Source organism: Ylistrum balloti, unplaced genomic scaffold (genome assembly GCF_031769215.1).
Source record: "Ylistrum balloti isolate Yb309-2 unplaced genomic scaffold, AGI_CSIRO_Ybal_v1 Utg369778, whole genome shotgun sequence".
NCBI classification, from domain to species: Eukaryota; Metazoa; Mollusca; class Bivalvia; order Pectinida; family Pectinidae; genus Ylistrum; species Ylistrum balloti.
This window is the reverse complement of record NW_026781968.1, coordinates 469,178-486,350: the sequence shown is the minus strand read 5'-3', so window position 1 is coordinate 486,350 and position 17,173 is coordinate 469,178. Positions and strand designations below refer to the sequence as shown.

Sequence of the window (17,173 nt, the reverse complement as noted above, 5' to 3'; positions counted from 1 at the left end):
TCCACTGTTTCATTTATACAAACATAATTGATGTGATTATTATGTGACAATTATTTCAGTCTGATCAGGATGAATATGATCAATTTGAGTACCAGGAGGATTCAGAAGAAGAGGTGGAGATTTTTTTTCTGTCATAATTCTCCTACCTTGTTAATTTTTAGCTCACCTAGCCTGAAGGGTCAAGTGACCTAATGCTTTGTTGCAGCAACTGTCTGTTCTTGAGGTGTCCATCTAACATTAACTTTTCTCTTTAAACAAATTGATCAATGACAAAAGGCCTACAATGATTATATTTGACTGGAAGGTTCCTGGGTTTCCTACAAATTTGGTAAAGAGAAATGACCTTGACCTATGATCAAGGTTACAGGGGTCAAATTTGTTAAAACCTTCAAAAGACTTCTCCCAATTTAGGAAAAAGCCAAGAACCATGATATTTGGAAAAAAGGTTCATGGATGAAGCCTGACAATGTTTTCAAAATCAAATGACTCTGAACCATAGCAAAGGTCATGAGATCAAGTTTGTTAAAACATTCTAAAAATATCTTCTAAAAAAGGAAAAGGCCTAGAATCATGATAGTTGCCAGAAGGTTTGCTTGAAGAAACCTGATAACATTTGCGAAAAAGAAATGACTTTGGCTCATAAATCAATGTCACAGTGATCAATTTGTTCAAACCTTTAAAACAGTTTCTTTTCAATTTGACCTGGAGATTCCTGGGATGAAATTTGACAAATTTTTTTTGAAATGAAATAACTTAAATTGAAGGTCACAGGGGTCAAATTTGTTAAAACTTTTAAATGATTGTAATCAAAAGGTCTAAAATCATGATGTTTTGCTGGTAGAATCATGAATTTTTGCGATGAGCTTCCTGAAAGTCCATCAAATTTTGCGAAAAGAAATGACCCTTATTCAAGGTCACAAGAATCAAATAAACTTTCAAATAACTTCTTCTCATTAACCAAATGTTTTTGTATGTAAGCAAAACATTGAATAATACCAGGTGAGGGTTACAGGCCATTGGGCCTCTTTTTCTGTACTTATACTTGGTTTGCTGTGCAACAGAAACTTAAAATATGTTTGTGGAACTTTCTCACTTCACTGCTGCATCTTACTGACTGTCTTCTTGAAGTGTACAAATCAACCTGTCTGTATTGCAATTACTGATATTTTTCTCTATGGACAGAACGGCATGTTTCTTTAATTTATCACTATATATCATTTATTGGTAAAGTTGTTTTGCAGTATAATTATAATATAAGTCATTTTGTCCCTATCAAGTGTTTCCTTTCTACTGAATCTATAACACTGGGAATACCAAAGTCGAAGTGAGGATGGGTCTACTGAGAAAATGCTGCTCAATAAATACTGGTTATGAGAATTTGAAAAAAATGTTTTTAGCATACAGAAGGCAGTTGGAACTGTTGGAAGATTTAAGGAAAAAGGTTTAAAGGTTTATTTAAAGGCCACCTGTGTATAAAGCCAACTTCTGTCTCTACCACTGGGCCACCTTTATGGACAGGATTGACTGTACAAGTATACGCGAGATAAACAAATTGATACATATGAACATCGAGGAAGAAAAAAACTATTGTAATAATGAGACATTCCCTACCACTTAAAGGTTCAGCATTTCTGGTGTTTTATTACTTCATCATTACATGATATCTAATATAAGTGTAGATTCTACATCTGTCATCAGACTTCATGTGTAGGACTTCAAGGTCATTTAAGTGCACAAAATGAGGTCAAAATTCCAAATAATTTATTTCAGCACTAGGTCTTTAAAAGTTATACAGTAACATCGAAATCATATAACAGTTCCAGTATTGAATTTTCTCTTGTTTTTCATCCATTCTTTATCTAAGAGTGTTCAATGCCTTGTCTAAATAAATGGCCAGTATTTGTAGCAACAACTATGTGCTGTGAAGTAGTTTTTTCAAAATTTTGCTACAGTGCCTAAGTCATAGATTAGATAAAAGTTGAAACTTGTGTTGGTTTTTTCTCAAAAGCAAAAGTGTTGCTTGTGCAAAATGATATCTTGTTTGAAGGAATTTTATTTTCTGCATTGTTTCTTTTTATAAAGTGTTTCTTCCTCTGCTGATAGTTAATGCATTTGGAATTTTCAGATATTTAAAGTTTTTTAGGTGAAATTTTTTTTTCAGAAACAGTTTAAAGTTTTACCCCTAAAAATAATATGATCTGTGGACAATTGATATTATGGGTTAATTTCTACAAAGAAAATTATTGGAATTGGCTTCACGCTAATGAATATGCATATATCTGTGTACCTATGAAAAATAAAAATTAAATAGACACAATTTTAGATTTCAGAATAAAATTTTCTGTATCAAAAATGAAATTTTAATCTATTTTAACGGCATTGTAAAACCAGGATTCAAAACTTACATGAGTCATGTATACAGGGATCACTCTTGCTTTTTAGGTCACCTGAGACAAAATCTAAGGGCGACCTATTGCGATCCCCTTTTGTGCGGTGTCATGCGTTGTAAACTTTTAACATTTTCAACTTCTTCTGGAAAACTCCTTAACATTTTCCATTGGGGAGGGGATAAAATTTACTATAGTTTATACAGGAAAATTACACTTTTGATTATAATTTGTTTATTTTCTTTCAATAATAGTTATAAGAATTATTAGTATGACCTGACAATTTGATGAGATGTACATATTGACCTCGGCTAACTTGTCCATGAATTTAATTCTTTCATCTGAGCTTTTTTTCTCAAGTCAGCTGGTCTGTTTTTGTCACTTACAAAATACCTGCTATTCAACCACTGATCAAAATATTTAAGTTATTCAAAAAACAACTGATGCTACCATCAATAAATCTAGACCTTAAGTTTTGTGTACTGTTTATGTCAACAGCAAGAAGAATATACAGAGTTTGATGTGGGAGCTGAAGTGCAGGAAGAAATTCAGGAGGTATCTATTCATCACACACAATGTGTACTACATATCACAGGGTACTCACCATACCACACAGTACTCATCATAGGATATCACAGGGTACTCACCATACCACACAGTACTCATCATAGGATATCACAGGGTCCTCACCATACCACACAGTACTCATCATAGGATATCACAGGGTCCTCACCATACCACACAGTACTCATCATAAGATATCACAGGGTACTCACCATACCACACAGTACTCATCATAGGATATCACAGGGTACTCAACATACCACACAGTACTCATCATAGGATATCACAGGGTACTCACCATACCACACAGTACTCATCATAGGATATCACAGGGTACTCACCATACCACACAGTACTCATCATAGGATATCACAGGGTACTCACCATACCACACAGTACTCATCATAGGATATCACAGGGTACTCACCCTACCATAGGACATATCACAGGGTACTCACCATACCACAAAGTACTCATCATAGGACATATCACAGGGTACTCACTATACCACACAGTACTCATCATAGGATATCATAGGGTACTCATCATAGGACATATCACAGGATACTCATCATAGCACACAGTACTTATCATAGGATATCACAGGATACTCATCATACCACACAGTACTCATTATAGGATATCACAGAGGACTCATCATAGGACATATCACAGAGTACTCATCATACCACACAGGATACTCATTTCAGGAATTCCTAAAGACAATCATGATAAAACATATCAAAATGTTCTGATCCTATGGAATATAACAGGTTTTGTCATATGTACCAATCACAGGTACCCATCATAGTACTCAGGTACTCATTACAGGTGTTGGACATATGTGTTCTTTATAGGTATTCATTACAATTATTCATAACAGGTACTCAGTTCAGATGCTCATCACAGGTACTCAGTTCAGATGCTCATCACAGGTACTCAGTTCAGATGCTCATCACAGGTACTCAGTTCAGATGATCATCACAGGTACTCAGTTCAGATGATCATCACAGGTATTTATTACAGGTACTCATTACAGATGCTCATCACAGGTACTCAGTTCAGATGCTCATCACAGGTATTTATTACAGGTACCCATTACAGATGCTCATCACAGGTACTCAGTTCAGATGCTCATCACAGGTACTCATTACAGATGCTCATCACAGGTACTCAGTTCAGATGATCATCACAGGTACTTATTACCGGTATTCATGACAAATGTTCATCACATTCATTACATGTATACCAGCTATAACAACTAAGACAGTAATTTAGTTCTTAACTTGTATTAATTCAAACAAAAGAAACTCAATATAGGCAACAAAGATATACATACATGTAATATAACATACATATAATACACCTAACTCTACTTGGATTGAAGACTATCTCAGCTGCTCTGATTGGTTAAAGAGTTGGCTAGCGTAGGCCTAACATAGTGCAGAATTGCTCTGCAGTGTAAAGCTCTTCAGTGACCAAAAAGGAAAGACATCAAGCAGCAATAGACTAGACCTTGTGTTGTATAATTTCATATAGTTGCAAATCTATGGAGGTAACCACAGGGAAGTTGGTACTGCCACAATGAGGGTTGTGGAACTCTGTGAAATTATATAATTAAAAATATGTCGCAACTACCTAGAATTATTGTAATCAACAAGATAAACTGGCTATTTTTTGTTGACAGAGAATATTGTAAATGTGGTTGCTGCTTGATGAATTAAAGTTCATAACATCAATCTCAAAGAGTTGTAACATCTACAGGGGTAAAAGTTACTCAGTTACATGAAGGGGAAGGCATACTGCCACAACAAGGGCTGTGGAACTCTCTGAAACTGATAAAGTTGCACAAAATTTATTAATTGGGAAATTCATTGTAAGAATGATGTCCAAAATTGTCAGGTGCGAATGGAAGTGCTAGGTGAGCAGCTGAGAATCCCCAAGTTTACAATTATTCATCACAGGTACTCAGTTCAGATGCTCATCACAGGTGCTCGTCACAGGTACTCATCTTAGGTACTTATCACAGGTACTAATCACAGACATTCATCACAGGTACTCAGTTCAGATGCTCATCACAGGTACTTGTCACAGGTACTTGTCACAGGTACTCATCACAGACATTTATCACATGTACTCAGTTCAGATGCTCATCACAGGTACTCATCATAGGTACTCATCACAGACATTCATCATATATACTATGTTCAGATGCTCATCAATGCTACTTGTCACAGGTACTCATCTTAGGTACTTATCACAGGTACTAATCACAGACATTCATTACAGGTACTCAGTTCAGATGCTCATCACAGGTTCTTGTCACAGGTACTCATCACAGACATTTATCACATATACTCAGTTCAGATGCTCATCACAGGTACTCATCACAGGTACTCATCACAGACATTCATCACAGGTACTCAGTTCAGATGCTCATTACAGGTACTTGTCACAGGTACTCATCTTAGGTACTTATCACAGGTACTAATCACAGACATTCATCACAGGTACTCAGTTCAGATGCTCATCACAGGTACTTGTCACAGGTACTTGTCACAGGTACTCATCACAGACATTTATCACATGTACTCAGTTCAGATGCTCATCACAGGTACTCATCACAGGTACTCATCACAGACATTCATCATATGTACTCAGTTCAGATGCTAATCAATGCTACTTGTCACAGGTACTCATCTTAGGTACTTATCACAGGTACTAATCACAGACATTCATTACAGGTACTCAGTTCAGATGCTCATCACAGGTACTTGTCACAGGTACTCATCACAGACATTTATCACATGTACTCAGTTCAGATGCTCATCACAGGTACTCATCACAGGTACTCATCACAGACATTCATCACAGGTACTCAGTTCAGATGCTCATTACAGGTACTTGTCACAGGTACTCATCTTAGGTACTTATCACAGGTACTCATCACGGACATTCATCACAGGTACTCAGTTCAGATGCTCATTACAGGTACTTATCACAGGTACTCATCTTAGGTACTTATCACAAGTACTCATCACAGACATTCATCACAGGTACTCAGTTCAGATGCTCATTACAGGTACTCATCATTGGTTACCCTAACAGGTGCTTTGTTACAGGATTATCTTCAGTTTGGATTCACATCAAACTGTTACTGCTGCTCTATAAATTTAAAAGCAGGAAGATTGCCTCCCTTTATCAAAATTCTGACACAAATACTGATTTGATTTCCTCTGTAAGAAAACAATATTTGTTGCATTACTTTCTGCATGCATGTTGTTTCGTTTTCGCTAGAGATGTACCTATATGTAAAGGACCATTTATTTGTTAGTTTACATACATCATATATATCTATATACCATATATAATGAATACTCTGTATTGTGTTATACTCAGATTTGTGACAGATGTATGAATGTCATCTTGTATATACTGTGTACTCTATATAATATATTTATTCCCGTGTAGACCTATGACGAATTTGAAATCCAGGCGGAGGAGCAGGAGACCTATGAGGTAAATACATACCTTATAATTGGTTTATCTAGTTAAATAAGTTCTTGAATTATCCAATTTTTTATTGAGGTTGAAAGGTCAGATTTGTGTTTTTAGCTGTGATGTATTTACAACAACTTCGATTAAGTCAAGATCAAATTAGGAAATGTGGTGGTCAGTATTCCTGTAACTATCATCTGTTTGTAATTATGTCATTAGGCTACTTCATTCTTGCCTTTGTCACAGTTGACCTTTTGCAGTCACCTTTTGCTTGTCCTGCCTTGGCCAAAGATGAACCAAAATTGTAAATTATACTGTCCACTCCCCTAGGGGCATGAGGCCCAGGGTTAGAAATGGTCAAACTGACTGATTTTAATTTCTCAAGTCCTAGACATGGTAGAATCAAATACTGTTCTTCAATCATGAATGGAAAGGTATTGAGTTATTTTACCAACCTTCGAAATATAGTGGCTACAGAGTTTCATATTTCCCCCTGGGTAGGGGTAAAAGTTAAGTGTATGTAGGAAAATAACATTACTTAGCATAATATGATTTCAAAGTTTCATGTTGTTTACATGTGTCAATTGGTTTATACGTACTATTGGACCTCTTGTTAAGTCTAAAATTGTGGTTTAAACTTTTATTGTATTCCAACTTGGTTCACCAACCAATGAATCACACACTATTTTGGCTCTTAAGTGGAGAATGTTTCCAGATAGGGCTGACAATGACATCACTGTAAATGATAAATCTACTGTGATGATATTGTAGTGTAGGCTGGTTAGGTCATCAGACAGACCTGGTGTTGTGGATTCTGGTTAGGTCACCAGACAGACCTGGTGTTGTGGATTCTGGTTAGGTCACCAGACAGACCTGGTGTTGTGGATTCTGGTTAGGTCACCAGACAGACCTGGTGTTGTGGATTCTGGTTAGGTCACCAGACAGACCTGGTGTTGTGGATTCTGGTTAGGTCACCAGACAGACCTGGTGTTGTGGATTCTGGTTAGGTCACCAGACAGACCTGGTGTTGTGGATTCTGGTTAGTTCACCAGACAGACCTGGTGTTGTGGATTCTGGTTAGGTCACCAGACAGACCTGGTGTTGTGGATTCTGGTTAGGTCACCAGACAGACCTGGTGTTGTGGATTCTGGTTAGGTCATCAGACAGACCTGGTGTTGTGGATTCTGGTTAGGTCATCAGACAGACCTGGTGTTATTGATGGTGCATTCTAGTCTGCATGTGGTTTGAGATGTATCTTTTTACAGCTAAATTTTAGACACTTTGAGATCACCTGAAACCTCATAATTTATTTACAATAAAACCTATTAACACACATCTACCTGGGCAAAAAGAATCAAACATAATTTGAAATTATTTTGTGAGGTAGTTGACACTGATATTTTACAAAATAAATGAATATAAGATCATCAAATTAAAAGAAAATATCTCATAGATATTTAATCTGTGATGATTCTGAACTATTTGATTAACATATTACCTAGCCTTTTGGTTGCTGTAAAGATAACGGTAGACCTGATTAGTCACCTTCTGTTCTCCATCCTTTCCAAGTTTCATACAAACTTAAATGTTTGACAAGGTTTTTTATTCTACCACCTGACTTAAATTGTTAAGGGTTTTCATTCTTCTATGGGAAAATGTTGGTTTTATTAGGATGATCACATGATTGAAAGGGCAAACAATTTCTGACAGTGATTTAAAACCAAATGTGTGTTTTAGTTTCATTTTCAGCATTACATTATTGCACTCAGTTTTTTAGAGCTGGTTTGATAACTGAAAAACCTTTCAGTGTAAGAAAGCATATGATGACAGTCAATAAGGGATTTTCATTGAAAAAATAAATCAAAATTTTAACAAAACAATTCTTGACTGGTCTAAAGCTATCTTTGTATGGTGTTGCACATTGAAATGGTAGCAATCTCTGTAATCATGGACGAGATATTATCAAGATTGTTAAAGAAATATTTGCTTAAATATATTAAGTGGGATCAGCAGACCACCTTATCATGAACAGAGTGATGTATACATTTTGTCATGTAGTGTGTGCTAATAAAGGCTAGTAATTATTACAAGATTAACAACAGCTCTGTAATGATTTTGCACCATTTGAGCCAATACAGGATGATCACATCATCTGATCCAGCCCCACTGTATTTAGTTTGGTTCTTGTTGAATTTTTTGTCTGGTCCAATAAATGTTGCCATGTTGTTCAACCAAAATGTTTTTACTCATAGATTTCACTGTTTTTTGGTGTATAAAGTGTCTATGTCCTTCAGGTTAATGTTAAATGACCTTCAAGTTTTGTGCAATGACATGCAACTTCTCAGTGACAGGTCTGCTAACATATGGCTTTTCTGAGTGACATAGATCAAATCCACAGAAAATTGTAATTTTTCTGTGATAGAAGGAATGAAGATGAAATATGAACTTTTTTCACACCAGATATCAGATGATGTCCCAGATGAAGTTTATCAAGATTTGGATGGGGCTGAAGATATCGCAAACCCTCCTCCTCCTCCCCCCTCAAGACCTATCCCCCAACTTCCCAAAACTGCATCTCCCGCACCCCCACCCCCACCTCCTCCACAAAGTAAGGTAAGACCTAAAAATCACCTATTTTATCTCCATCAAATTATAAGGTAGTTCATGTCTACAGGTGAATGCCTTGTCCTTGAAATATGACTTTTTAAGTTTAAAAAGGTAGATATTTCACTTTGATCCTGTAGGATGTGTCTGATGAGAGACTTATGACAAATTTAAATGTTGATGTGACATTAGTGGAAAACGGGTTAAAAGCATAGATTTACCAGGGTAAGAGAAGTAATTATCATTAATAAGTATATCAGTATATACATTTATATGTATATCAGTATAAGTATATCGGTATATACATTTATAAGTATATTTCTTCATTTTTTTATGTAGATTTAGTTTGCCTAAAATATGCATGTTGTTATATCATGAAACGTCTAAAATTTGGCATGAAGTCAAGTAGTTGGTTTTATTTCTCTAAAACTACTTTGCTATATAAGGCTTCAATCATAAAGTGGAAAAGTATATAACTATTAAATTATATTATGAAAGACATTATGTGTCCTTTTGTGCAAATTTACTCAAAGAAAAATGAAAGACTTGATGAAGCACACTTTTGTCATAAGAACTTGACAAACTACCATTAGAGTGACCTGGTTCATACGCATGTGTTTCTGTACTTAACTGTAGCCTAGTAAATAGCATCAATTACTATGCTTGTAGTGGAGAGTTAGTTAGTGCTTGTATGTTTGGCAATGTTTATCAAGGGGAGGTAACTACTAATAACAACATATGATTTGGTTTACAGAGAGCCCCAATAGAGAAGAAGGCAGGTAAGTGTGAGATTTTAGTTGTACAGAACTAATCATATTGCAATTGAAATAGGAAAAATAATGCACTGACATCAAATTATTATTTGTCTTACAACATACTTAAGGTCACAGGTATTGAATTACAATACAACTCTTTTTAAAACTATCCAATAAATTAGTAACATTATCATGAGTGGAGTTGTTTCCCCTTAGCACTTCCCAAAGCTCCAGTTCCGAAAAAAGCAAGTGGCCTTGATCTCAGTGAAGTTTTGAAGAAACGTGGAAATCTGAGGAAAGTTGAATCAGCAGACGAACGACCAATCAGCTCCAATGATGTTAAGGAGTATACCACTGGCAATGACATTCGCTCGACATTTGAAATGTTTAAACAAAAGGAGGAGGCAGGTCAGTAAGATTTATCTGATTTGGATGTCAAGAACCACGCTATCATGATTGAAGGTCAATGAGTTTATTTACAGGTCAATTCAGTAGTTAGGAGGAGGTAAAATTGAGTGAGGATGAATTAATTTGGTGGGATGATCTAGTTGAGATGAGATAACCGGATTATGCTGTAGATATTTGATGATAACTGGATTAACCACTGTGGAAATTTGATGATAACTGGGTTAACTAACTATTGTGGAAAATTGATGATAACTGGGTTAACCACTGTGGAAATTTGATGATAACTGGGTTAACTAACTATTGTGGAAAATTGATGATAACTGGGTTAACCACTGTGGAAATTTGATGATAACTGGGTTAACTAACTATTGTGGAAAATTGATGATAACTGGGTTAACCACTGTAGAAATTTGATGATAATTTGGTTAACCACTGTGGAAAATTGATAACTGGGTTAACTACTGAGTAAATTTGATGATAACTTTTTTAACCATTGTGGAAATTGATAACTGGGTTAACCACTGTGGAAATTGATGATAACTGGGTTAACCACTGTGGAAAATTAATCGTAACTGGGTTAACCACTGTGGATATTTGAAGGTTAGTGGGTTAACTTCTGTGGAAATATTGTGATTAGAAGGTTAACAGTTTGGATATGTAAAGGATAGTAAGCAGTGGATATTTGACAGTTAGTAAGTTAACTTTATACTGAGCGTAAGTAAAGAAACTATGCTACAGACTTGATGCTGTAAATGTAGACTGTTTGTTATGCTGATATTTTACTGACAGATGGACAGAGATTGGTACAGTTATCTGTGTTTGTATTTCAGATGACTCCAGCCCACAAATTTCTGTCTCTAACAATATCCGTGATAGGATGAAAATGTTACAGACTAATTTATCTCCTCCCTCACAGCCAGTGAGAGTTACCCCGTCTTTACCAATAAAACCTTTGAATATTCCAAGCCAACCTATGATGCCCCCTAGACCAGGCCCTCCCCCTCCTAAAACAGATCGTCCAGAAATACCCAATAGATTTGGCCGTTCACCATCACCAGGGGTTCACAACATCCAGTCACACACAAGATTGGTCAGTAATATGTTTTGTTTTTGCATGTGTCCAAGCCTTTCCATGTCCTCCATGTGTAATATTGCAGTTACATGGCAATAAAGGTCTGTACTTTCCTTGCATGGCCTCCATTCCCTCCCTCTATAATTCTCACCTCCACATACTGCATGTCATTAAAAACACCCCACTGCTCATCTTCCCCTGTTGATGTTAAGTAATGTGTCTCCTTATGGACTTACTGCACACATTATAATCTCATAATCCCCCTCAGTAATACATCACCCTCAGGTAAATACTGTACACCTGTATAGCTCCCTCTGTTGGTATTCACTCCAAATAATGCCTGTCAGTAAAACATCACCCCCAGGCAAGTACTGTACACCTGTATAGCTCCCTCTGTTGGTATTCACTCCAAATAATGCCTGTCAGTAAAACATCACCCCCAGGCAAGTACTGTACACCTGTTTAGCTCCCTCTGTTGGTGGTCACTCCATATAATGCCTGTCAGTAAAACATCACCCCCAGGCAAGTACTGTACACCTGTTTAGCTCCCTCTGTTGGTGGTCACTCCATATAATGCCTGTCAGTAAAACATCACCCCCAGGCAAGTACTGTACACCTGTTTAGCTCCCTCTGTTGGTATTCACTCCATATAATGCCTGTCAGTAAAACATCACCCCCAGGTAAATACTGTACACCTGTTTAGCTCCCTCTGTTGGTATTCACTCTATATAATGCCTGTCAGCAAAACATCACCCCTAGGGAAGTACTGTACACCTGTTAAGCTCCTTTTTATTTTGTTTTTTGCTATTTGGTGTTCGAGTTTTATATGTCAGCCTTTGCTATTATGTTGAAGGGAGTCATGATTTGATACTGTCTTCTGATAACTGTGTGTTAAACTCTGCATTATAAGAGTTCAAGTTGTTTTGAAGTTGATACTGAAACAACCATAAACAGATATATGTTATATAATTTACAAAGTCTTTTACCTGTGTGTGATGTACAGTGATCAATCTCAAATCGAGATTTTCAAAACTAGCGTATGTCTTTTGTTATGCATTTCCTTAGAAATTTAATCTGAATGAAACAGCTTAATGGACATACATCATACAGGATTAAATATAATTCTCTCACACATTCCTAATCGGTGCAAATACAAAAACATCCGATAGCTGTCTTTAATATTTAGTTAAAGACATAACTGGCACTCATGTTTTTACTCAGTAAAAACACAAAAGCACTTTCCAAAATGTCGGTATTCATTCTATACAATGCCTGTCAGTGATTCATTACCCCCAGGAAAGTTCTATACATGTTACATTAGGAAAACATCAAGCAAAGCATTAGACAAAATCCTTCTTAATTGTTAATGTTGTTTAGTGTTGTACTTCCTGCTTGTATCTATATATGTATATCTACTCTATTGCATGCTTCTGACTGTGCCTGATTAACAAATAGCTGGCTTGGTAAGTCCTTCCAAATCCAATGCTACACCAAAGTTTCTGAAAAGTCCAAGCATGGAAAGTCCCAAGTCACCTGGCTTTCGTGGAGCATTGCCTCCTACTCCTGTTGACAAACCAGCACTACCTGCTAAACCTGATGACTTCCTCCCTCCCCCTCCACCACCGAAGAGATCGGATGATCTGGTAAGGGAGATCATCTATATGAATATTCTTATAAATTGCACTTCATAATGCAAAATTCAAGACATTTCGAGATATTGTACTGAACAGGACATAAGATTATGTATAAGATAATGTATTTGATAAGCTGTAGATACCTGTAAAAGATGTAAGATAATATATTACACAGGACATCAGATATTGTATTTGATAAGCTGTAGATACCTGTAAAAGATGTAAGATAATATATTACACAGGACATCAGATAATGTATAGGATACAGCTGTAGATACCTGTAAAAGATGTAAGATAATATATTACACAGGACATCAGATAATGTATAGGATACAGCTGTAGACACCTGTAAAAGATGTAAGATAATATACACAGGATATCAGATAATGTATAGGATACAGCTGTAGACACCTGTAAAAGATGTAAGATAATATACACAGGATATCAGATAATGTATAGGATACAGCTGTAGACACCTGTAAAAGATGTAAGATAATATACACAGGATATCAGATAATGTATAGGATACAGCTGTAGACACCTGTAAAAGATGTAAGATAATATATTACACAGGACATCAGATAATGTATAGGATACAGCTGTAGATACCTGTAAAAGATGTAAGATAATATATTACACAGGACATCAGATAATGTATAGGATACAGCTGTAGATACCTGTAAAAGATGTAAGATAATATATTACACAGGACATCAGATAATGTATAGGATACAGCTGTAGATACTTGTAAAAGATGTAAGATAATATATTACAAAGGACATCAGATAATGTATTTGATAAGCTGTAGATACCTGTAAAAGATGTAAGATAATATATTACACAGGACATCAGATATTGTATTTGATAAGCTGTAGATACCTGTAAAAGATGTAAGATAATATATTACACAGGACATCAGATAATGTATAGGATACAGCTGTAGATACCTGTAAAAGATGTAAGATAATATACACAGGATATCAGATAATGTATAGGATACAGCTGTAGATACCTGTAAAAGATGTAAGATAATATACACAGGATATCAGATAATGTATAGGATACAGCTCAGATAATGTATAGGATACAGCTGTAAAAGATGTAAGATAATATACACAGGATATCAGATAATGTAAGATAATATATTACACAGGATAGGATAAGCTGTAGATACCTGTAAAAGATGTAAGATAATATATTACACAGGACATCAGATAATGTATAGGATACAGCTGTAGATACCTGTAAAAGATGTAAGATAATATATTACACAGGACATCAGATAATGTATAGGATACAGCTGTAGATACCTGTAAAAGATGTAAGATAATATACATCAGATGTATCCTGAATACTTATCAGTCTTTTTCATATGTACATATATATGTATATGTCAGAAGTTTTGTTCCTTTTATCAAAATCTGTTTCATTTATTTCATTATACTTAGTGATGTATTTTAGATATGGAGATGTATTCTGTGATAATAGTGATGTATTATATGGAGATGTATTCTGTGATAATAGTGATGTATTATATGGAGATGTATTCTGTGATAATAGTGATGTATTATATGGAGATGTATTCTGTGATAAATACAACAAATACCACCCAATTTTTGAGAGATAGTAATAATGTTTTTAACTAGAAATAAAAATATCTTATTTCAGATATGAGTTTAAGAAAGTGAAATTTAAATTTATAAAGACTAGGATGTTGTTATTCACATGTATATCCCTAAAAGTCAGTGTCATTAAGATAATATATACACTATGTTTTAAATCATGACAGGATTCACCAGAACTTCCTCCTCCACCTAAACTGGAGGACTTTCAGCCCCCTCCTCCACCAAAAACAAAGGATTCTTACACAAAAGTAGACCCAGGTACAAAACCCACTGGAGATTCCGGTAAAAATGCCCCCTTGGTTCCTAACGGCAACCAGAATGACTGGCCTGATGAATATGATGATGATGATGACGGTGAAATTTATGATGACGTGGCTGCAGCAATAGTAAGTAACATTCCTTATGATAGATATTGTTGCACGAGTAAAAAGAACAACAGAAAAATATTCATCTCATCTGATGAGTGATCCAGAGTTTCCAGTTTAAATTATTAATGACAAATGGACTATGAGGGCCATAGTTTTGTGTCAAATAAAATAAAAATGTCACTCTGACATTAGATGCCTTAAACTAAACAATATTTCTTATATCAAAAATATTTAATCAACATCTTTGAGTAATGTTAAAAAATTACTCTCTTATTTATAACTTTCTCTTATCATTTCCATTTTGATGTCCAAAAATGTTGTGGTCAGGTTTGCATACTTAGAAAAATCTTACCTGTAGTGGACTAAATAGACCAACTTTTTCTTTTATTTATATTTATGTACATTTTACTTATAACTATTGTTACATTTGACTTAAGGTCAAATACATGTATAGAAGACTAGAAGAAGCTGGCTATTGTGTACAGTAAAACACGTTGATGATGAGTCTCTGGGGACCAAGAAGATCTGTTTGCTATATCCTATACTTTGTAATACACTTATGACAAATTGAGGAAAAAGATATTGCATGATTTGTTATAAGACAATAACGAAATAACAATAGGACAAACAATAGACTAAATTTTATTTGTTTAATTTCATGCTACAGCTTGCAAACTGCCTGTGTTAAATCTGAGTCTCAGACACAAGAAAAAATTCATGAAAATTTTACTCTAACGTATTCTGGCTATGATTTTACAGGCAGATCCTCTGGGTTGCTATGCTTGGTACCATGGTAACATCGAGAGAGATAATGGAAATAAAATGCTCAAGAAAATCAGTAAGGTAAGTTTGACGAGAATGGATGTTATGTAAAGTCAACATGAAAAGGGAGGGAGCTGAATAGAATGATACTTACTAAATATGGTAGGTTTGTAATTGAAGAACAAAAATACCAGATGTTTATATAACTTGAGTTTTGTTACTGACATGCATTTTTTTTCAATCATAAATTTGATTTAGTTGTTCTGAGTTCTAGAGGTCAAGTTTGTCCATCAGTTATAAAATCATGTGAAGCCTTCTTAGTTCCATCTGTGATAAAGTATGTCTGTTGATTGGTCAGGATGGTTGTTTCCTGTTGAGAAAGAGTAGCGACGAAAAGAAAGCCAAGATCCAGCCATATACCTTGATGGTCTACTACAGCGGCTACAACTACAACCTCAAAGTACGCTTTCGGTCGGACCAAAAGTATGCCCTGGGCGAGGAAAAAGCAGATGAAGTGGTAGGTTGTGAAATTTAAACAAATCAAGATCTTATATAGATAGTAAACTGGGTAATATGTAGAGATTTACAGACAAGTTTATCAGTTCTGTGTTGAGATTTACAGACAAGTTTATCTTACTGGTGTACATTGTTACAGGTGTACATTGTTTAGGGTGTACATTGTTACAGGTGTACATTGTTTAGGGTGTACATTGTTACAGTGTACATTGTTACTGGTGTACATTGTTACAGGTGTACATTGTTACTGGTGTACATTGTTACTGGTGTACATTGTTTAGGGTGTACATTGTTACAGTGTACATTGTTACTGGTGTACATTGTTATGGGTGTACATTGTTACAGGTGTACATTGTTACTGGTGTACATTGTTATGGGTGTACATTGTTACAGGTGTACATTGTTACTGGTGTACATTGTTATGGGTGTACATTGTTACAGGTGTACATTGTTACTAGGTGTACATTGTTACAGGTGTACATTGTTACTGGTGTGTACATTGTTACAGGTGTACATTGTTACAGTTACTGGTACATTGTTACAGGTGTACATTGTTACAGGTGTACATTGTTACAAATGTACATTGTGTGTACATTGTTACAGGTGTACATTGTTACAGGTGTACATTGTTACAGGGGTGTACATTGTTACAGGTGTACATTGTTACAGGTGTACATTGTTACATTGTTACAGTGTACATTGTTACAGGTGTACATTGTTACAGGGTGTACATTGTTACAGGTGTACATTGTTACAGGTGTACATTGTTACAGGTGTACATTGTTACAGGTGTACATTGTTACAGGTGTACATTGTTACAGTTACAGGTGTACATTGTTACTGTGTACATTGTTACAGTTACTGTGTACATTGTTACATTGGTGTACATTGTTACGGGTGTACATTGTTACAGTGTACATTGTGTACATTGTTACAGTTGCAGGTGTACATTGTACATTGTTACTGGTGTACATTGTTGC

General features: G+C 35.5%; 1 protein-coding gene across 4 annotated transcripts in view; it reads left to right on the top strand.

The window, feature by feature from the left end:
• Positions 1–17,173, top strand: part of LOC132544036 (B-cell linker protein-like) — a 34,494-nt gene that overhangs the window by 12,283 nt on the left and 5,038 nt on the right. For 3 of the 4 annotated variants that reach the window (XM_060207601.1, XM_060207600.1, XM_060207598.1), the window contains 10 exons: positions 60–113; positions 2,886–2,942; positions 6,423–6,470; positions 8,910–9,062; positions 9,808–9,832; positions 10,025–10,216; positions 11,047–11,306; positions 14,712–14,933; positions 15,675–15,758; positions 16,036–16,194. In XM_060207601.1, coding sequence (XP_060063584.1) covers positions 60–113; positions 2,886–2,942; positions 6,423–6,470; positions 8,910–9,062; positions 9,808–9,832; positions 10,025–10,216; positions 11,047–11,306; positions 14,712–14,933; positions 15,675–15,758; positions 16,036–16,194 — 1,254 coding nt within the window. The remainder of the gene's footprint in view (positions 1–59; positions 114–2,885; positions 2,943–6,422; positions 6,471–8,909; positions 9,063–9,807; positions 9,833–10,024; positions 10,217–11,046; positions 11,307–14,711; positions 14,934–15,674; positions 15,759–16,035; positions 16,195–17,173) is intronic. The other variant, XM_060207599.1, reaches the window with a different exon arrangement.